At 61.0% G+C, this 17,934-nt stretch overlaps 1 protein-coding gene across 1 annotated transcript in view; it reads right to left on the reverse strand.

Moving 5' to 3' along the window:
* Window positions 1–9,757, reverse strand: part of CCDC3 (coiled-coil domain containing 3) — a 182,577-nt gene extending 172,820 nt beyond the window's left edge. The window contains exon 1 of the mRNA XM_069627793.1: window positions 8,547–9,757. Coding sequence (XP_069483894.1) covers window positions 8,547–8,917 — 371 coding nt within the window. The 5' untranslated portion in view covers window positions 8,918–9,757. The remainder of the gene's footprint in view (window positions 1–8,546) is intronic.
* Window positions 9,758–17,934: the final 8,177 nt, after the last annotated feature.

Below are 17,934 nucleotides of genomic sequence, written 5' to 3' on the forward strand. Positions count from 1 at the left end.
GCACCCCCGTTCGCTGCAGCACCACCACTCACTGCAGTAACTCCACTCCCTGCAGCACCTCCACCCATTGCAGTAACTCCACTCCCTGCAGCACCTCCACTGCCTGCAGCACCTCCACTCCTTGCAGCAGCTCTCCCCCTGCAGTACCCCCACTCCCTGCAGCACCTCCACTCCCTGCAGCATCTCCACTCAATGCAGCACCTCCACTCCCTGCAACACCCCTACTCACTGCAGCACCTCCACTCCTCGCAGCACCTTTCCCCCTGCAGCACCTCCACTGCCTGCAGCACCACCACTCCCTGCAGCCTCTCCACTCCCTGCAGCACCTCCACTCCCTGCAGCATGTCCACTCCCTACAACCCCTCCACTCCCTGCAGCACCTCTCTCCCTGCAGAACCTCCACTCATTGCAGTAACTCCACTCCCTGCAGCACCTCCACACTCTGCAGCCCCTCCCACTGCAGAACCCCCCTCCCTGCAGTACCTCCACTCCCTGCAGCAACCCCATCCCCTGCAGCACCTCCACTCTCTAGAGCACCTCCCCCTGCAGCACCTGCACTCCCTGCAGCATCTCCACTCCCTGCAGCCCCTCATCCACCATCTCCTCTATCCTGCAAGTCATTCCCCCTGCAGAACCTCCCCTTCCTACAGCACCCCCTCTCCCTGCAGAACCTCCTCTCACTGCAAGTCATTCCCCCTGCAGAACCTCCCCTTCCTGCATCACCCCCTCTCCCTGCAGAACCTCATCTCCCTGCAGAACCTCCCCTTCCTGCAGCACCTCCTCTCTCATGCAGCACCTCCCCCTGTAGTACCTCCCCACCCAGCAGCACTTCCACTCCCTGCAGCACCCCCACTCCCTGCAGCACCTCCACTCCCTGCAGCATCTTTGCTCCCTGCAGCACCTCTCCCCCTGCAGCATCTCCACTCTCATGCAGAACCTCTCCCCCTGCAGCACCTCCACTCATCGCAGCACCTCCCCTCTCTGATTCACCCCACTCCCTGCATCACCCCCACTCCCTGCAGCACCTCCACTCCCTGCAGCACCTCCACTCCCTGAAGCACCCCACTCCCTGCAGCACCCCCATTCTCTGCAGCACCCCCACTCACTGCAGCACCTCCACTCCCTGCAGCACCTCCACTCCCTGCAGCACCTCCACTCACTGCAGCACCTCCACTCACTGCAGCACCCCACTCCCTGCAGCACCTCCACTCACTGCAGCACCTCCACTCTCATGCAGAACCTCTCCCCCTGCAGCACCTCCACTCCCTGCATCACCTCCACTCCCTGAAGCACCCCCACTCCCTGCAGCACCTCCACTCCCTGCAGCACTCCCACTCCCTGCAGCACCCCCACTCCCTGCAGCACCTCCACTCCCTGCAGCACCTCAACTCACTTCAGCACATCCACTCTCATGCAGAACCTCTCCCCCTGCAGCACCTCCACTCCCTGCATCACCTCCACTCCCTGCAGCACCCCCACTCACTGCAGCACCTTCACTCACTGCAGCACCCCCGCTCCCTGCAGCGCCTCCACTCTCATGCAGAACCTCTCCCCCTGCAGCACCTCCACTCCCTGCATCAGCTCCACTCCCTGCAGCACCCCCACTCCCTGCAGCACCTCCACTCCCTGCAGCACCTCCACTCCCTGCAGCACCTCCACTCCATGCATCACCTCCACTCCCTGCAGCACCCCCACTCCCTGCAGCACCTCCGCTCTCATGCAGAACCTCTCCCCCTGCAGCACCTCCACTCCCTGCATCACCTCCACTCCCTGCAGCACCCCCACTCCCTGCAGCACCCCCACTCCCTGCAGCACCTCCACTCACTGCAGCACCTCCTCTCCCTGCAGCACCTCCTCTCCCTGCAGCACCTCCACTCCCTGCAGAATCTCCACTCTCATGCAGAACCTCGCCCCCTGCAGCACCTCCACTCCCTGCATCACCCCCACTCCCTGCAGCACCCCCACTCCCTGCAGCACCTCCACTCCCTGCAGCACCCCCACTCCCTGCAGCACCCACTCCCTGCAGCACCTCCACTTCCTGCAGCACCCCCACTCCCTGCAGCACCTCCACTCCCTGCAGCACCCTCACTCCCTGCAGCACCTCTCCCCCTGCAGCACCTCCACTCTTTACACCACCTCCCCCTGCAACACCCCACTCCTTGCCGCACCTCCGCTCCCTGCAGCACCTCATCCACCATCTCCTCCATCCTGCAAGGGTTTCCCCCGCAGAACGTCCCCTTCCTGCAGCACCTTCTCTCTCATACATCACCTCTCCCCCTGCAGCACCTCTCCCCCTGCAGCACCTCTCCCCCTGCAACACCCCCACTCCCTGCAGCACCTCCACTCACTGCAGCACCTCCACTCTTTACAGCACCTCCCCCTGCAACACCCCACTCCTTGCCGCACCTCCTCTCCCTGCAGCACCTCCACTCCCTGCAGCACTGCCACTCCCTGCAGTAACTCCACTCCCTGCAGCACCTCCACTCCCTGCAGCACCTCATCTACCATCTCCTCCATCCTGCAAGGGTTTCCCCCGCAGAACGTCCCCTTCCTGCAGCACCTTCTCTCTCATACAGCACCTCTCCCCCTGCAGCACCTCCACTCCCTGCAGCACCCCACTCCCTGCAGCACCCCCATTCCCTGCAGCACCTCCACTCACTGCAGCACCTCCACTCACTGCAGCCCCTCCACTCCCTGCAGCACCCCACTCCCTGCAGCACCTCCACTACCTGCAGCACCTCTCCCCTGCAGCACCCCATTCCCTGCAGTGCCACCACTCCCTGCAGCACCACCACTCCCTGCAGCACCTCCTCTCCCTGCAGCATCTCCACTCCCTGCAGCACCTCCACTCCCTGCAGCACCTCCTCTCCCTGCAGCACCTCCACTCCATGCAGCACCTCCACTCCCTGCAGCACCTCCACTCCCTGCAGCACCTCCACTCCCTGCAGCACCTCCTCTCCCTGCAGCACCTTCATTCCCTGCAGCACCTCCACTCCCTGCATCACCCCCACTCACTGCAGCCCCTCCACTCCCTGCAGCACCTCCACTCCCTGCAGCACCTCCACTCCCTGCAGCACCACTCCCTGCAGGGCCACCACTCCCTGCAGCACCTCCACTCCCTGCAGCACCTCCTCTCCCTGCAGCACCTCCACTCCATGCAGCACCTCCACTCCCTGCAGCACCTCCACTCCCTGCAGCACCTCCACTCCCTGCAGCACCTCCTCTCCCTGCAGCACCTTCATTCCCTGCAGCACCTCCACTCCCTGCATCACCCCCACTCACTGCAGCCCCTCCACTCCCTGCAGCACATCCACTCCCTGCAGCATCTCTCCCTGCAGCACCCCCATTCCCTGCAGCACCTCCACTCCCTGCAGCACCTCCACTCCCTGCAGCACCTCCACTCCCTGCAGCACCTCCTCTCCCTGCAGCACCTCCACTCCCTGCAGCACCTCCTCTCCCTGCAGCATCTCCACTCCCTGCAGCATCTCCACTCCCTGCAGCACCTCCACTCCCTGCAGCACCTCCTCTCCCTCCAGCACCTCCATTCCCTGCAGCACCTCCACTCCCTGCAGCACCCTGACTCCCTGCAGCACCTCCACTCCCTGCAGCACCTCCACTCCCTGCAGCACCTCCTCTCCCTGCAGCACCTTCATTCCCTGCAGCACCTCCACTCCCTGCATCACCCACACTCCCTGCATCACCCCCACTCCCTGCAGCACCTCCACTCCCTGCAGCACCTCCACTCATCGCAGCACCTCCCCTCTCTGATTCACCCCACTCCCTGCATCACCCGCACTCCCTGCATCACCCCCACTCCCTGCAGCACCTCCACTTATCGCAGCACCTCCACTCCCTGCATCACCTCCACTCCCTGCAGCACCTCCTCTCCCTGCAGCACCTCCACTCCCTGCATCACCTCCACTCCCTGCATTACCTCCTCTCCCTGCAGCACCTCCACTCCCTGCAGCACCTCCACTCATCGCAGCACCTCCCCTCCCTGCATCACCTCCACTCCCTGCAGCACCTCCTCTCCCTGCAGCACCTCCACTCCCTGCAGCACCTCCTCTCCCTGCAGCATCTCCACTCCGTGCATCACCTTCATTCCCTGCAGCACCTCCACTCCATGCAGCACCTCCACTCCATGCAGCACCTCCACTCCCTGCAGCATCTCCACTCCCTGCAGCACCCTCACTCCCTGCAGCACATCCACTCCCTGCAGCACCTCCACTCCCTGCAGCACCTCCTCTCCCTGCAACACCTTCATTCCCTGCAGCACCTCCACTCCCTAAAACACCCACACTCCCTGAATCACCCCCACTCCCTGCAGCACCTCCACTCCCTGCAGCACCTCCACTCATTGCAGCACCCCCGTCTCTGATTCACCCCACTCCCTGCATCACCCCCACTCCCTGCATCACCCCCACTCCCTGCAGCACCTCCACTCATCGCCGCTCCTCCACTCCCTGCATCACCTCCACTCCCTGCATTACCTCCTCTCCCTGCAGCACCTCCACTCCCTGCAGCACCTCCACTCCCTGCATCACCTCCATTCCCTGCATTACCTCTTCTCCCTACAGCACCTCCACTCCCTGCATTACCTTCTCTCCCTGCATTACCTCCACTCACTGCAGCACCCCCACTCCCTGCAGCACCCCCACTCCCTGCATTACCTCCACTCACTGCAGCACCCCCACTCCCTGCAGCACCCCCACTCCCTGCAGCACCTCCACTCCCTGCAGCACCTCCACTCCCTGCAGCACCCTCACTCCCTGCAGCACCTCCACTCTCATGCAGAACCTCTCCCCCTGCAGAACCTCTACTCCCTGCAGCACCCCACTCCCTGCAGCACCCCACTCCCTGCAGCACCTCCACTCCCTGCAGCACCCTCACTTCTTGCAGCACCTCCACTCTCATGCAGAACCTCTCCCCCTGCAGCACCTCGACTCCCGGCAGCACCCCACTCCCTGCACCACCCCACTCCCTGCAGCACCCCACTCCCTGCAGCACCTTCACTCCCTCCAGCACCTCAACTCCCTGCAGCACCCTCACTCCCTGCAGCACCTCTCCCACTGCAGCACGTCCACTCACTGCAGCACCTCCACACCCTGCAGCCCCTCCCACTGCAGCACCTCCACTCCCTGCAGCACCTCTCCCACTGCAGCACGTCCACTCCCTGCAGCACCTCTCCCACTGCAGCACGTCCACTCCCTGCAGTACGTCCACTCACTGCAGCACCTCCACTCCCTGCAGCACCTCCCCCTGCAACACCCCACTCCCTGCCGCACCTCCTCTCCCTGCAGCACCGCTTCCACCATCTCCTCCATCCTGCAAGGGTTTCCCCCGCAGAACGTCCCCTTTCTGCAGCACCTTCTCTCTCATACAGCACCTCTCCCCCTGCAGCACCCCCACTCCCTGTAGCACTTCCACTCCCTGCAGCACCTCCACTCCCTGCATCCCCTCCACTCTCATGCAGCACCTCCACTCCCTGCAGCACCTCCACTCCCTACAGCACCTCCATTCCCTGCAGCACCGCCACTCCCTGCAGCACGTCCACTCACTGCAGCACCTCCACTCACTGCAGCACCCTCACTCCCTGCAGCACCTCCTCTCCCTGCAGCACCTCCTCTCCCTGCAGCACTCCCACTCCCTGCAGCACCTCCACTCCCTGCAGCACGTCCACCCACTGCAGCGCCTCCACTCCCTGCAGCACCCTCACTCCCTGCAGCACCTCCTCCCCTTCCTGCAGCACCTCCCCTCCTGCAGCACCACCCCTACCCACAGCACCTCTCTCCCTGCAGCACCTCCTATCCCTGCAGCACCTCATCCACCATCTCCTCCATCCTGCAAGTTCTTCCCCCTGCAGAACCTCCCCTTCCTGCAACACCCCACTCCCTGCCGCACCTCCTCTGCCTGCAGCACTGCATCCACCATCTCCTCCATCCTGCAAGGGTTTCCCCTGCAGAACGTCCCCTTCCTGCAGCACCTTCTCTCTCATACAGCACCTCTCCCCCTGCAGCACCTCCACTCCCTGTAGCACCCCCACTCCCTGCAGCACATCCACTCCCTGCAGCACCTCCACTCCCTGCAGCATGTCCACTCCCTGCAGCACGTCCACTCACTGCAGCACCTCCACTCCCTGCAGCACCCTCACTCCCTGCAGCACCTCCTCCCCTTCCTGCAGCACCTCCCCTCCTGCAGGACCACCCCTACCCACAGCACCTCTCTCCCTGCAGCACCTCCTCTCCCTGCAGCACCTCATCCACCATCTCCTCCATCCTGCAAGTTCTTCCCCCTGCAGAACCTCCCCTTCCTGCAACACCCCACTCCCTGCCGCACCTCCTCTCCCTGCAGCACCGCATCCACCATGGGTTTCCCCTGCAGAATGTCCCCTTCCTGCAGCACCTTCTCTCTCATACAGCACCTCTCCCCCTGCAGCACCTCTCCGCCTGCAGCACCTCCACTCCCTGCAGCACCCCCAGTCCCTGCAGCACCTCCACTCCCTGCAGCACCTCCACTCCCTGCATCACCTCCACTCTCATGCAGCACCTCCACTCTCATGCAGCACCTCCACTCCCTGCAGCACCTCCACTCCCTGCAGCACGCCCACTCACTGCAGCACCTCCACTCCCTGCAGCACCCTCACTCCCTGCAGCACCTCCACTCCCTGCAGCACGCCCACTCACTGCAGCACCTCCACTCCCTGCAGCACCCTCACTCCCTGCAGCACCTCCTCTCCCTGCAGCACCTCCACTCCCTGCAGCACCTCCACTCCCTGCAGCATGTCCACTCACTGCAGCACCTCCACTCCCTGCAGCACCCTCACTCCCTGCAGCACCTCCTCCCCTTCCTGTAGCACCTCCCCTCATGCAGCACCACCCCTACCCACAGCACCTCTCTCCCTGCAGCACCTCCTCTCCCTGCAGCACCTCATCCACCATCTCCTCCATCCTGCAACTTCTTCCCCCTGCAGAACCTCCCCTTCCTGCAACACCCCACTCCCTGCGGCACCTCCTCTCCCTGCAGCACCAATTCCACCATCTCCTCCATCCTGCACGGGTTTCCCCCGCAGAACGTCCCATTCCTGCAGCACCTTCTCTCTCATAGAGCACCCCTCCCCCTGCAGCACCTCCACTCCCTGCAGCACCCCCACTCCCTACAGCACCTCCACTCCCTGCAGCACATCCACTCACATGGAGCACCTCCACTCCCTGCAGCACCTCCACTCCCAGCATCACCTCCACTCCCAGCATCACCGCCACTCCTGCAGCATGTCCACTCCCTGCAGCACCCCCACTCCCTGCAGCACATCCACTCCCTACAGCACGTCCACTCACTGCAGCACCTCCACTCCCTGCAGCACCCTCACTCCCTGCAGCACCTCCTCCCCTTCCTGCAGCACCTCCCCTCCTGCAGCACCACCCCTACCCACAGCACCTCTCTCCCTGTAGCACCTCCTCTCCCTGCAGCACCTCATCCACCATCTCCTCCATCCTGCAAGCTCTTCCCCCTGCAGAACCTCCCCTTCCTGCAACACCCCACTCCCTGCCGCACCTCCTCTCCCTGCAGCACCGCATCCACCATCTCCTCCATCCTGCAAGGGTTTCCCCTGCAGAACGTCCCCTTCCTGCAGCACCTTCTCTCTCATACAGCACCTCTCCCCTTGCAGCACCTCTCCCCCTGCAGCACCTCCACTCCCTGCAGCACCCCCACTCCCTGCAGCACCTCCACTCCCTGCAGCACTGCCACTCCCTGCAGCACCCCCACTCCCTGCAGCACTGCCAGTCCCTGCAGCACGTCCACTCCCTGCAGCACCCTCCCTCCCTGCAGCACCTCCTCTCCCTGCAGCACCTCCTCTCCCTGCAGCACCCCCACTCCCTGCAACACCTCCACTCACTGCAGCACGTCCACTCCCTGCAGCACCCTCCCTCCCTGCAGCACCTCATCTCCCTGCAGCACCTCCTCTCCCTGCAGCACCCCCACTCCCTGCAGCACCTCCACTCACTGCAGCACCTCCACTCCCTGCAGCACCCTCACTCCCTGCAGCACCTCCTCCCCTTCCTGCAGCACCTCCCCTACTGCAGCACCACCCCTACCCACAGCACCTCTCTCCCTGCAGCACCTCCTCTCCCTGCAGCACCTCATCCACCATCTCCTCCATCCTGCAAGTTCTTCCCCCTGCAGAACCTCCCCTTCCTGCAACACCCCACTCCCTGCAGCACCTCCACTCCCTGCAGCACCCCCACTCCCTGCAGCACCTCCACTCCCTGCAGCACCCCCTCTCTCATGCAGCACCTCCACTCCTTGCAGCACCCTCACTCCCTGCAGCACCTCCACTCCCTGCAGCACCTCCACTCCCTGCAGCACCCCCTCTCTCATGCAGCACGTCCACTCCCTGCAGCACCTCCACTCCTGCAGCACCCCCACTCCCTGCAGCACCTCCACTCCCTGCAGCACCTCCCCACCCCGCAGTCCCCCTCCCGGACACACCGGCCTGGCGGCCCATGCCCCCGCACCCTCAGTGGGCAGAGGTGCGCAGGAGCACCCACCTGAGGAAGAAGAAGTAGGCGTCGTCCTGCAGCACGGTGTGCGAGTGGCAGGAGAAGTAGCCGAGGCCGGTGAGGTTGAGGCGGGAGCCGGCGGGCACCTCCAGCATGCTGCCCCAGGCCTGGTCGCACAGCAGCTCCACCTCGGCCGAGTAGAGCAGCCCCCCGCGGGAGGGCGCCAGCTGCCAGGGCAGCGTGTTGTGGGCGCTGTACTCCTCGGGGTGCAGCGCCAGCACCCGTGCGTACACGATGATCTCCGCCAGCTCTGCCCGGCAGCCCTCGCTCAGCGGCCGCCAGTCCGAGGGCAGCTGGCAGCCTCGCCCGGGGCGCGGGCCCAGGAGCACCGCTAGCAGCAGCAGCAGCGCCGGGAGCATCGCGGGGCCGGGGGAGGCCGGGGGTGGCAGCCCGGGAGGGGTCACCGCCGAGCGTCGGGCGCGGGCGGGCGCTCTAGCATTGCGCCCTGTGCGCAGTGTCACGGGTGCGTGCGTGCGCGCAGGAGGCTGTCACTTCATGCTCCAGGCCCCGGGCGCTTCCTGCAGCCTGGACTGCGCTGATCTGCCGCCCCTCCTGCGCCCTCGCGGTCTCTCCTGCGCCAATCTGCTGGCTCTCCTGCGCCGATCTGCCGCCCCTCCTGCGCCGATCTGCCGCCCCTCCTGCGCCCTCGCGGTCTCTCCTGCGCCAATCTGCTGGCTCTCCTGCGCCGATCTGCCGCCCCTCCTGCGCCCTCGCGGTCTCTCCTGCGCCAATCTGCTGGCTCTCCTGCGCCGATCTGCCGCCCCTCCTGCGCCGATCTGCCGCCCCTCCTGCGCCCTCGCGGTCTCTCCTGCGCCAATCTGCTGGCTCTCCTGCGCCGATCTGCCGCCCCTCCTGCGCCCTCGCGGTCTCTCCTGCGCCAATCTGCTGGCTCTCCTGCGCCGATCTGCCGCCCCTCCTGCGCCGATCTGCCGCCCCTCCTGCGTCCTCGCGGTCTCTCCTGCGCCGATCTGCTAGCTCTCCTGCGCCGATCTGCTGCCCCTCCTGCGCCCTCGCTGCGCACTCAGTGCGCTCTTGCCTAGCGCTCTCTGCTACTCAGCCACAGCGCATCCTCATATGCTGTGCGCCCCTGCTCAGGGTCTGCTTCCCTTGGGCGCCCCCTCCTCCTACCGAGGGGCGCCGCTCGTGGGTGGGGCTGCAGGCCCAGCAGCCGGGGCTCAGTGTTGGAAGGGGGCGTGTGCGCGCGCCCGCCCTTTGCAACCCTTATCAGCAGGGACTGGGAGTGGGACAGGGAGGAGGGCCCCCCACCTGTACACACCCCGCCCAAAAAAACGGCACCCTCTTTTTCTTTAAAGAAGAACACATGGGACTGTACAGTGTGGAGATGGCCGGGCTTCATGGCGCTTTGGCATCACGCTTTAGAAGTGTAGTGCTCTCTTTCCAGGGGACACACAGGCAAGCAAACAGCACAGCCACTGGGACCCTTTGACACCGTGCAATATTTTCTCATAATGGACCACACATTGGCATAAAGCGCTATATAAACACAATAAACATAAGGGGGGCTAAGAGGATAGCGCTGAACGCGAGCCGCGATTGTTTCAGGCCCTACATCGCCCCTCGCCCCATACACACGGACTATTATCAAGAGAAGGTAGCGCAGTGGGTTTACGCTTCTACGGTAGCGATCGCTCTCACGCAAGACGCTGCTATCCAGACCGGGCTGCTCCGCTTTTTAACCCCGTGGGATTGATGAAATGAGTGACTGGTACGTACCGACGTTTGCTGGCGCACAGCGCGCAGATATGCGCCGCCCCCGAGTCCATATTAGCGCTGCTTGGCAGTTTCATGCGGGAAACGGGCCTCTAGGCGGGCGGGGCTCCGGAAGGTCTGACGCCAGGGCCCCCGCAGGGGGCCCCCAGAGACACCACTGCCGGATATGAAATGGGGGAAAGCACAGGTCACCTGAAAGGTCACAAATATCAGAGCTGAACACCAAGGAGAAATCTAAGCTTTTCCAAGAAATTCTGGAGTTTGCCGGCGGGAAACCTCCCCATTCCCAGACCAGGGACCCGACAATGAAATCTCTTTTGCCCGATGTGAGGAACATGAAAAGCATCCGTGGGACCCCATTATTTCACCCCCACCCCCACATCCCCCATCCCATACTGCCTCCGCAGAGCTCTGCCGGCGCCCACTCGTGTTTCCCGCGCGCCCTGAAGAGTGCTGGGCAGAGTGCCCCCCTGCTCTCCCCCCCGGCACCCCCCATGGCGCTGCATTCATCGTTATTCCCGTGTGACTGTGAAGGGGGGCAGGTGGGCCAGACTCTGCGCGTGATGAGCTGGAGGTGGAAAGGAGGAGTGAAAGAAAGGGGGGCAAAGGAAAGAGAAAGAAAGGCACCCGCAGAAAGGACGAGGAAGAGGGGGCACAACGGAAGGAAGGAAAGGGCCAATGCCCGGGAAAGAAGACCAGAAACAGCAAAGACAGCGAGAGCGCGGAAGAGTGCACACGACAGAGCGGCAGCAAGCAGGACAGAGGAAGAGACGGACAGCAAGCAGGACAGAGGAAGAGCCACAGCAAGCAGGACAGAGGAAGAGGGGGCACAACGGAAGGAAGGAAAGGGCCAATGCCCGGGAAAGAAGACCAGAAACAGCAAAGACAGCGCGAGCGCGGAAGAGTGCACACGACAGAGCGGCAGCAAGCAGGACAGAGGAAGAGCCACAGCAAGCAGGACAGAGGAAGAGCCACAGCAAGCAGGACAGAGGAAGAGCCACAGCAAGCAGGACAGAGGAAGAGCCACAGCAAGCAGGACAGAGGAAGAGGGGGCACAACGGAAGGAAGGAAAGGGCCAATGCCCGGGAAAGAAGACCAGAAACAGCAAAGACAGCGCGAGCGCGGAAGAGTGCACACGACAGAGCGGCAGCAAGCAGGACAGAGGAAGAGCCACAGCAAGCAGGACAGAGGAAGAGCCACAGCAAGCAGGACAGAGGAAGAGCCACAGCAAGCAGGACAGAGGAAGAGGCGGACAGCAAGCAGGACAGAGGAAGAGACGGACAGCAAGCAGGACAGAGGAAGAGACACAGCAAGCAGGACAGAGGAAGAGACGGACAGCAAGCAGGACAGAGGAAGAGACGGACAGCAAGCAGGACAGAGGAAGAGACGGACAGCAAGCAGGACAGAGGAAGAGACGGACAGCAAGCAGGACAGAGGAAGAGACGGACAGCAAGCAGGACAGAGGAAGAGACGGACAGCAAGCAGGACAGAGGAAGAGACACAGCAAGCAGGACAGAGGAAGAGACGGACAGCAAGCAGGACAGAGGAAGAGACGGACAGCAAGCAGGACAGAGGAAGAGACGGACAGCAAGCAGGACAGAGGAAGAGACGGACAGCAAGCAGGACAGAGGAAGAGACACAGCAAGCAGGACAGAGGAAGAGACGGACAGCAAGCAGGACAGAGGAAGAGACGGACAGCAAGCAGGACAGAGGAAGAGACGGACAGCAAGCAGGACAGAGGAAGAGACACAGCAAGCAGGACAGAGGAAGAGACGGACAGCAAGCAGGACAGAGGAAGAGACGGACAGCAAGCAGGACAGAGGAAGAGACGGACAGCAAGCAGGACAGAGGAAGAGACGGACAGCAAGCAGGACAGAGGAAGAGACACAGCAAGCAGGACAGAGGAAGAGACGGACAGCAAGCAGGACAGAGGAAGAGACGGACAGCAAGCAGGACAGAGGAAGAGACGGACAGCAAGCAGGACAGAGGAAGAGACGGACAGCAAGCAGGACAGAGGAAGAGACGGACAGCAAGCAGGACAGAGGAAGAGACACAGCAAGCAGGACAGAGGAAGAGACGGACAGCAAGCAGGACAGAGGAAGAGACGGACAGCAAGCAGGACAGAGGAAGAGACGGACAGCAAGCAGGACAGAGGAAGAGACGGACAGCAAGCAGGACAGAGGAAGAGACACAGCAAGCAGGACAGAGGAAGAGACGGACAGCAAGCAGGACAGAGGAAGAGACGGACAGCAAGCAGGACAGAGGAAGAGACGGACAGCAAGCAGGACAGAGGAAGAGACGGACAGCAAGCAGGACAGAGGAAGAGACGGACAGCAAGCAGGACAGAGGAAGAGACAGACAGCAAGCAGGACAGAGGAAGAGACGGACAGCAAGCAGGACAGAGGAAGAGACACAGCAAGCAGGACAGAGGAAGAGACGGACAGCAAGCAGGACAGAGGAAGAGACGGACAGCAAGCAGGACAGAGGAAGAGACAGACAGCAAGCAGGACAGAGGAAGAGACGGACAGCAAGCAGGACAGAGGAAGAGACACAGCAAGCAGGACAGAGGAAGAGACGGACAGCAAGCAGGACAGAGGAAGAGACACAGCAAGCAGGACAGAGGAAGAGACGGACAGCAAGCAGGACAGAGGAAGAGACGGACAGCAAGCAGGACAGAGGAAGAGACGGACAGCAAGCAGGACAGAGGAAGAGACGGACAGCAAGCAGGACAGAGGAAGAGACACAGCAAGCAGGACAGAGGAAGAGACGGACAGCAAGCAGGACAGAGGAAGAGACGGACAGCAAGCAGGACAGAGGAAGAGACGGACAGCAAGCAGGACAGAGGAAGAGACGGACAGCAAGCAGGACAGAGGAAGAGACACAGCAAGCAGGACAGAGGAAGAGACGGACAGCAAGCAGGACAGAGGAAGAGACGGACAGCAAGCAGGACAGAGGAAGAGACGGACAGCAAGCAGGACAGAGGAAGAGACGGACAGCAAGCAGGACAGAGGAAGAGACGGACAGCAAGCAGGACAGAGGAAGAGACACAGCAAGCAGGACAGAGGAAGAGACGGACAGCAAGCAGGACAGAGGAAGAGACGGACAGCAAGCAGGACAGAGGAAGAGACGGACAGCAAGCAGGACAGAGGAAGAGACGGACAGCAAGCAGGACAGAGGAAGAGACACAGCAAGCAGGACAGAGGAAGAGACGGACAGCAAGCAGGACAGAGGAAGAGACGGACAGCAAGCAGGACAGAGGAAGAGACGGACAGCAAGCAGGACAGAGGAAGAGACGGACAGCAAGCAGGACAGAGGAAGAGACGGACAGCAAGCAGGACAGAGGAAGAGACAGACAGCAAGCAGGACAGAGGAAGAGACGGACAGCAAGCAGGACAGAGGAAGAGACACAGCAAGCAGGACAGAGGAAGAGACGGACAGCAAGCAGGACAGAGGAAGAGACGGACAGCAAGCAGGACAGAGGAAGAGACAGACAGCAAGCAGGACAGAGGAAGAGACGGACAGCAAGCAGGACAGAGGAAGAGACACAGCAAGCAGGACAGAGGAAGAGACGGACAGCAAGCAGGACAGAGGAAGAGACACAGCAAGCAGGACAGAGGAAGAGACGGACAGCAAGCAGGACAGAGGAAGAGACGGACAGCAAGCAGGACAGAGGAAGAGACGGACAGCAAGCAGGACAGAGGAAGAGACGGACAGCAAGCAGGACAGAGGAAGAGACGGACAGCAAGCAGGACAGAGGAAGAGACGGACAGCAAGCAGGACAGAGGAAGAGACACAGCAAGCAGGACAGAGGAAGAGACGGACAGCAAGCAGGACAGAGGAAGAGACGGACAGCAAGCAGGACAGAGGAAGAGACGGACAGCAAGCAGGACAGAGGAAGAGACACAGCAAGCAGGACAGAGGAAGAGACGGACAGCAAGCAGGACAGAGGAAGAGACGGACAGCAAGCAGGACAGAGGAAGAGACGGACAGCAAGCAGGACAGAGGAAGAGACACAGCAAGCAGGACAGAGGAAGAGACGGACAGCAAGCAGGACAGAGGAAGAGACGGACAGCAAGCAGGACAGAGGAAGAGACGGACAGCAAGCAGGACAGAGGAAGAGACGGACAGCAAGCAGGACAGAGGAAGAGACGGACAGCAAGCAGGACAGAGGAAGAGACGGACAGCAAGCAGGACAGAGGAAGAGACGGACAGCAAGCAGGACAGAGGAAGAGACGGACAGCAAGCAGGACAGAGGAAGAGACACAGCAAGCAGGACAGAGGAAGAGACGGACAGCAAGCAGGACAGAGGAAGAGACGGACAGCAAGCAGGACAGAGGAAGAGACAGACAGCAAGCAGGACAGAGGAAGAGACGGACAGCAAGCAGGACAGAGGAAGAGACACAGCAAGCAGGACAGAGGAAGAGACGGACAGCAAGCAGGACAGAGGAAGAGACACAGCAAGCAGGACAGAGGAAGAGACGGACAGCAAGCAGGACAGAGGAAGAGACGGACAGCAAGCAGGACAGAGGAAGAGACACAGCAAGCAGGACAGAGGAAGAGACAGACAGCAAGCAGGACAGAGGAAGAGAAGGACAGCAAGCAGGACAGAGGAAGAGACACAGCAAGCAGGACAGAGGAAGAGACACAGCAAGCAGGACAGAGGAAGAGACAGACAGCAAGCAGGACAGAGGAATAGACGGACAGCAAGCAGGCCAGAGGAAGAGACGGACAGCAAGCAGGACAGAGGAATAGACGGACAGCAAGCAGGACAGAGGAAGAGACACAGCAAGCAGGCCAGAGGAAGAGACAGACAGCAAGCAGGACAGAGGAAGAGACGGACAGCAAGCAGGACAGAGGAAGAGACAGACAGCAAGCAGGACAGAGGAAGAGACACAGCAAGCAGGACAGAGGAAGAGACAGACAGCAAGCAGGACAGAGGAAGAGATGGACAGCAAGCAGGACAGAGGAAGAGACACAGCAAGCAGGACAGAGGAAGAGACGGACAGCAAGCAGGACAGAGGAAGAGACAGACAGCAAGCAGGACAGAGGAAGAGACAGACAGCAAGCAGGAAAGAGGAAGAGACAGAGACCAAGCAGGACAGAGGAAGAGACGGACAGCAAGCAGGACAAGGAAGAGACAGACAGCAAGCAGGACAGAGGAAGAGACAGACAGCAAGCAGGAAAGAGGAAGAGACAGAGACCAAGCAGGACAGAGGAAGAGACGGACAGCAAGCAGGACAGAGGAAGAGACACAGCAAACAGGACAGAGGAAGAGACACAGCAAGCAGGACAGAGGAAGAGATAGACAGCAAGCAGGAAAGAGGAAGAGACAGACAGCAAGCAGGAAAGAGGAAGAGACAGAGACCAAGCAGGACAGAGGAAGAGACGGACAGCAAGCAGGACAGAGGAAGAGACACAGCAAACAGGACAGAGGAAGAGACACAGCAAGCAGGACAGAGGAAGAGACAGACAGCAAGCAGGAAAGAGGAAGAGACAGACAGCAAGCAGGACAGAGGAAGAGACGGACAGCAAGCAGGACAGAGGAAGAGACACAGCAAGCAGGACAGAGGAAGAGACGGACAGCAAGCAGGAAAGAGGAAGAGACGGACAGCAAGCAGGACAGAGGAAGAGACGGACAGCAAGCAGGACAGAGGAAGAGACGGACAGCAAGCAGGACAGAGGAAGAGACAGACAGCAAGCAGGACAGAGGAAGAGACAGACAGCAAGCAGGACAGAGGAAGAGACAGGCAGCAAGCAGGACAGAAGAAGAGACGGTGAGAGAGTATACAAGAAAGGCGGGAAGGTGAGAGCCAGACTGCAGGTGGAAAGAGAGAGCCCAACCAGGTGCACGCGTGAAGGAGGATAAGAGACCGAACAGGGAACGCCGCCCAGAGCGAAGGGACCCCAATACAGGCACCAGTGTGCGTGTAGGGTTTGCATACACGTGTGTCTAGCTGCAGCGTGGCCGCTTGCAGCCCCACAGACCTGTCCCGAGCAGGGACGCTCTCTGCATCACACGGGGGGGGAGAGGGGGTGTTTGCGTGAGGTGGGGAGACGAGTCAGGTGTCCCCCCCTAACATCCCCCCCAGCAGCCGCTGCAGCGTGTGGTTTTGTCCTCAGCCCCGCTTGGGCTGCGCGCTCCACTGTCGGCCCCGGGGGTTCTCAGCGTGTGTGCGTCTGTCTGTGTCACACGGGACACCGCAGCACGGCCAGAGGTGCGACGGCGCCTCTGCCCACCAGGCCGGGCGAGCTCGGCCCTTGCCAGGGGAGCTTGCCCCATTCACCCCCAAGGAGAGCGCTTGCAAGATAAGCGCCAAAGAGTGGGTGCAAAGTCTTGTGTCGCACTGTGCACGTCTGGCAAATGGGATGGGTGCTGGAGAGGGTGCGAAGTGTGCAAGCCACCCACACGGCCTGCAACATCACCAGGAAGCCTCAGAGAACTCTGGGTGCCTGGCAACGCTGCCTTTCCCGTACTTCCGGCCCTCGGCCATGGCATGCCGGAAGTAATGTAGGAGGAGGGAGATTCCCATAGTGAGTACCACACTGCTCAACATGTCACGCACACCTGCCTTTACATGCCAAGGTGTTGCCCTCATATGCCCGGGTAATGCTTACAAATATGGAGGAATCGTACCCGACTAACCAACCAGAGTCTTATGTAGAAGAGATGGTCTCATACGGTGATGTGTTGCGCAAGATAGACTCCATGTACAATGCCTGATTGCTTACATGTTTCGTTTTATTCCCAGCGCTTTCTCAGGGCTCTTTCTCAAGAGGACTTTTCCAGGAACCTGTTTCTCAGCCGCCTCGAAATCTAGGAAGCTGGGCTAGATATTCCCGAAAAAATGACCCCACTCATTCTTCTGGTACATATTGCAAACATTCATCACCTCTCACCTTCCAAGAGCCCTGAGAAAGTGATAGAAGCAGGCAAGAGCAAAACATGTGTCAGCAATATGGCATTGTACATAAACTCTGCCTTGCGCAAAGCATCAAAGCGTGGACCCGATGCCTAATGATACTGGGATACTACAAAGCGGCACAAAATCTGCTACTCACTTTCATAGCAAAGGCGTTAGTGTTCCAGCTTCCCGACGGGGGAATATTCAGACAGCGTGTGGATCCATGGAAGATACCAATGCTGGAGAACAGGAGGTACAGGTGACATACTCCTTATCGGGGATGCCCAGCCTGGCGACGTGGAATATTCAGACAGCGTGTGGATCCATGGAAGATACCAATGCTGGAGAACAGGAGGTACAGGTGACATACTCCTTATCGAGGATGCCCAGCCTCCCGACGGGGGAATATTCAGACAGCGTGTGGATCCATGGAAGATACCAATGCTGGAGAACAGGAGGTACAGGTGACATACTCCTTATCGAGGATGCCCAGCCTCCCGACGGGGGAATATTCAGACAGCGTGTGGCTCCATGGAAGATACCAATGCTGGAGAACAGGAGGTACAGGTGACATACTCCATATCGAGGATGCCCAGCCTCCCGACGGGGGAATATTCAGACAGCGTGTGGATCCATGGAAGATACCAATGCTGGAGAACAGGAGGTACAGGTGACATACTCCTTATCGAGGATGCCCAGCCTCCCGACGGGGGAATATTCAGACAGCGTGTGGATCCATGGAA

Source organism: Ambystoma mexicanum, chromosome 12 (assembly GCF_040938575.1).
Source record: "Ambystoma mexicanum isolate Mex_15411 chromosome 12, UKY_AmexF1_1, whole genome shotgun sequence".
Classification (NCBI taxonomy): Eukaryota; Metazoa; Chordata; class Amphibia; order Caudata; family Ambystomatidae; genus Ambystoma; species Ambystoma mexicanum.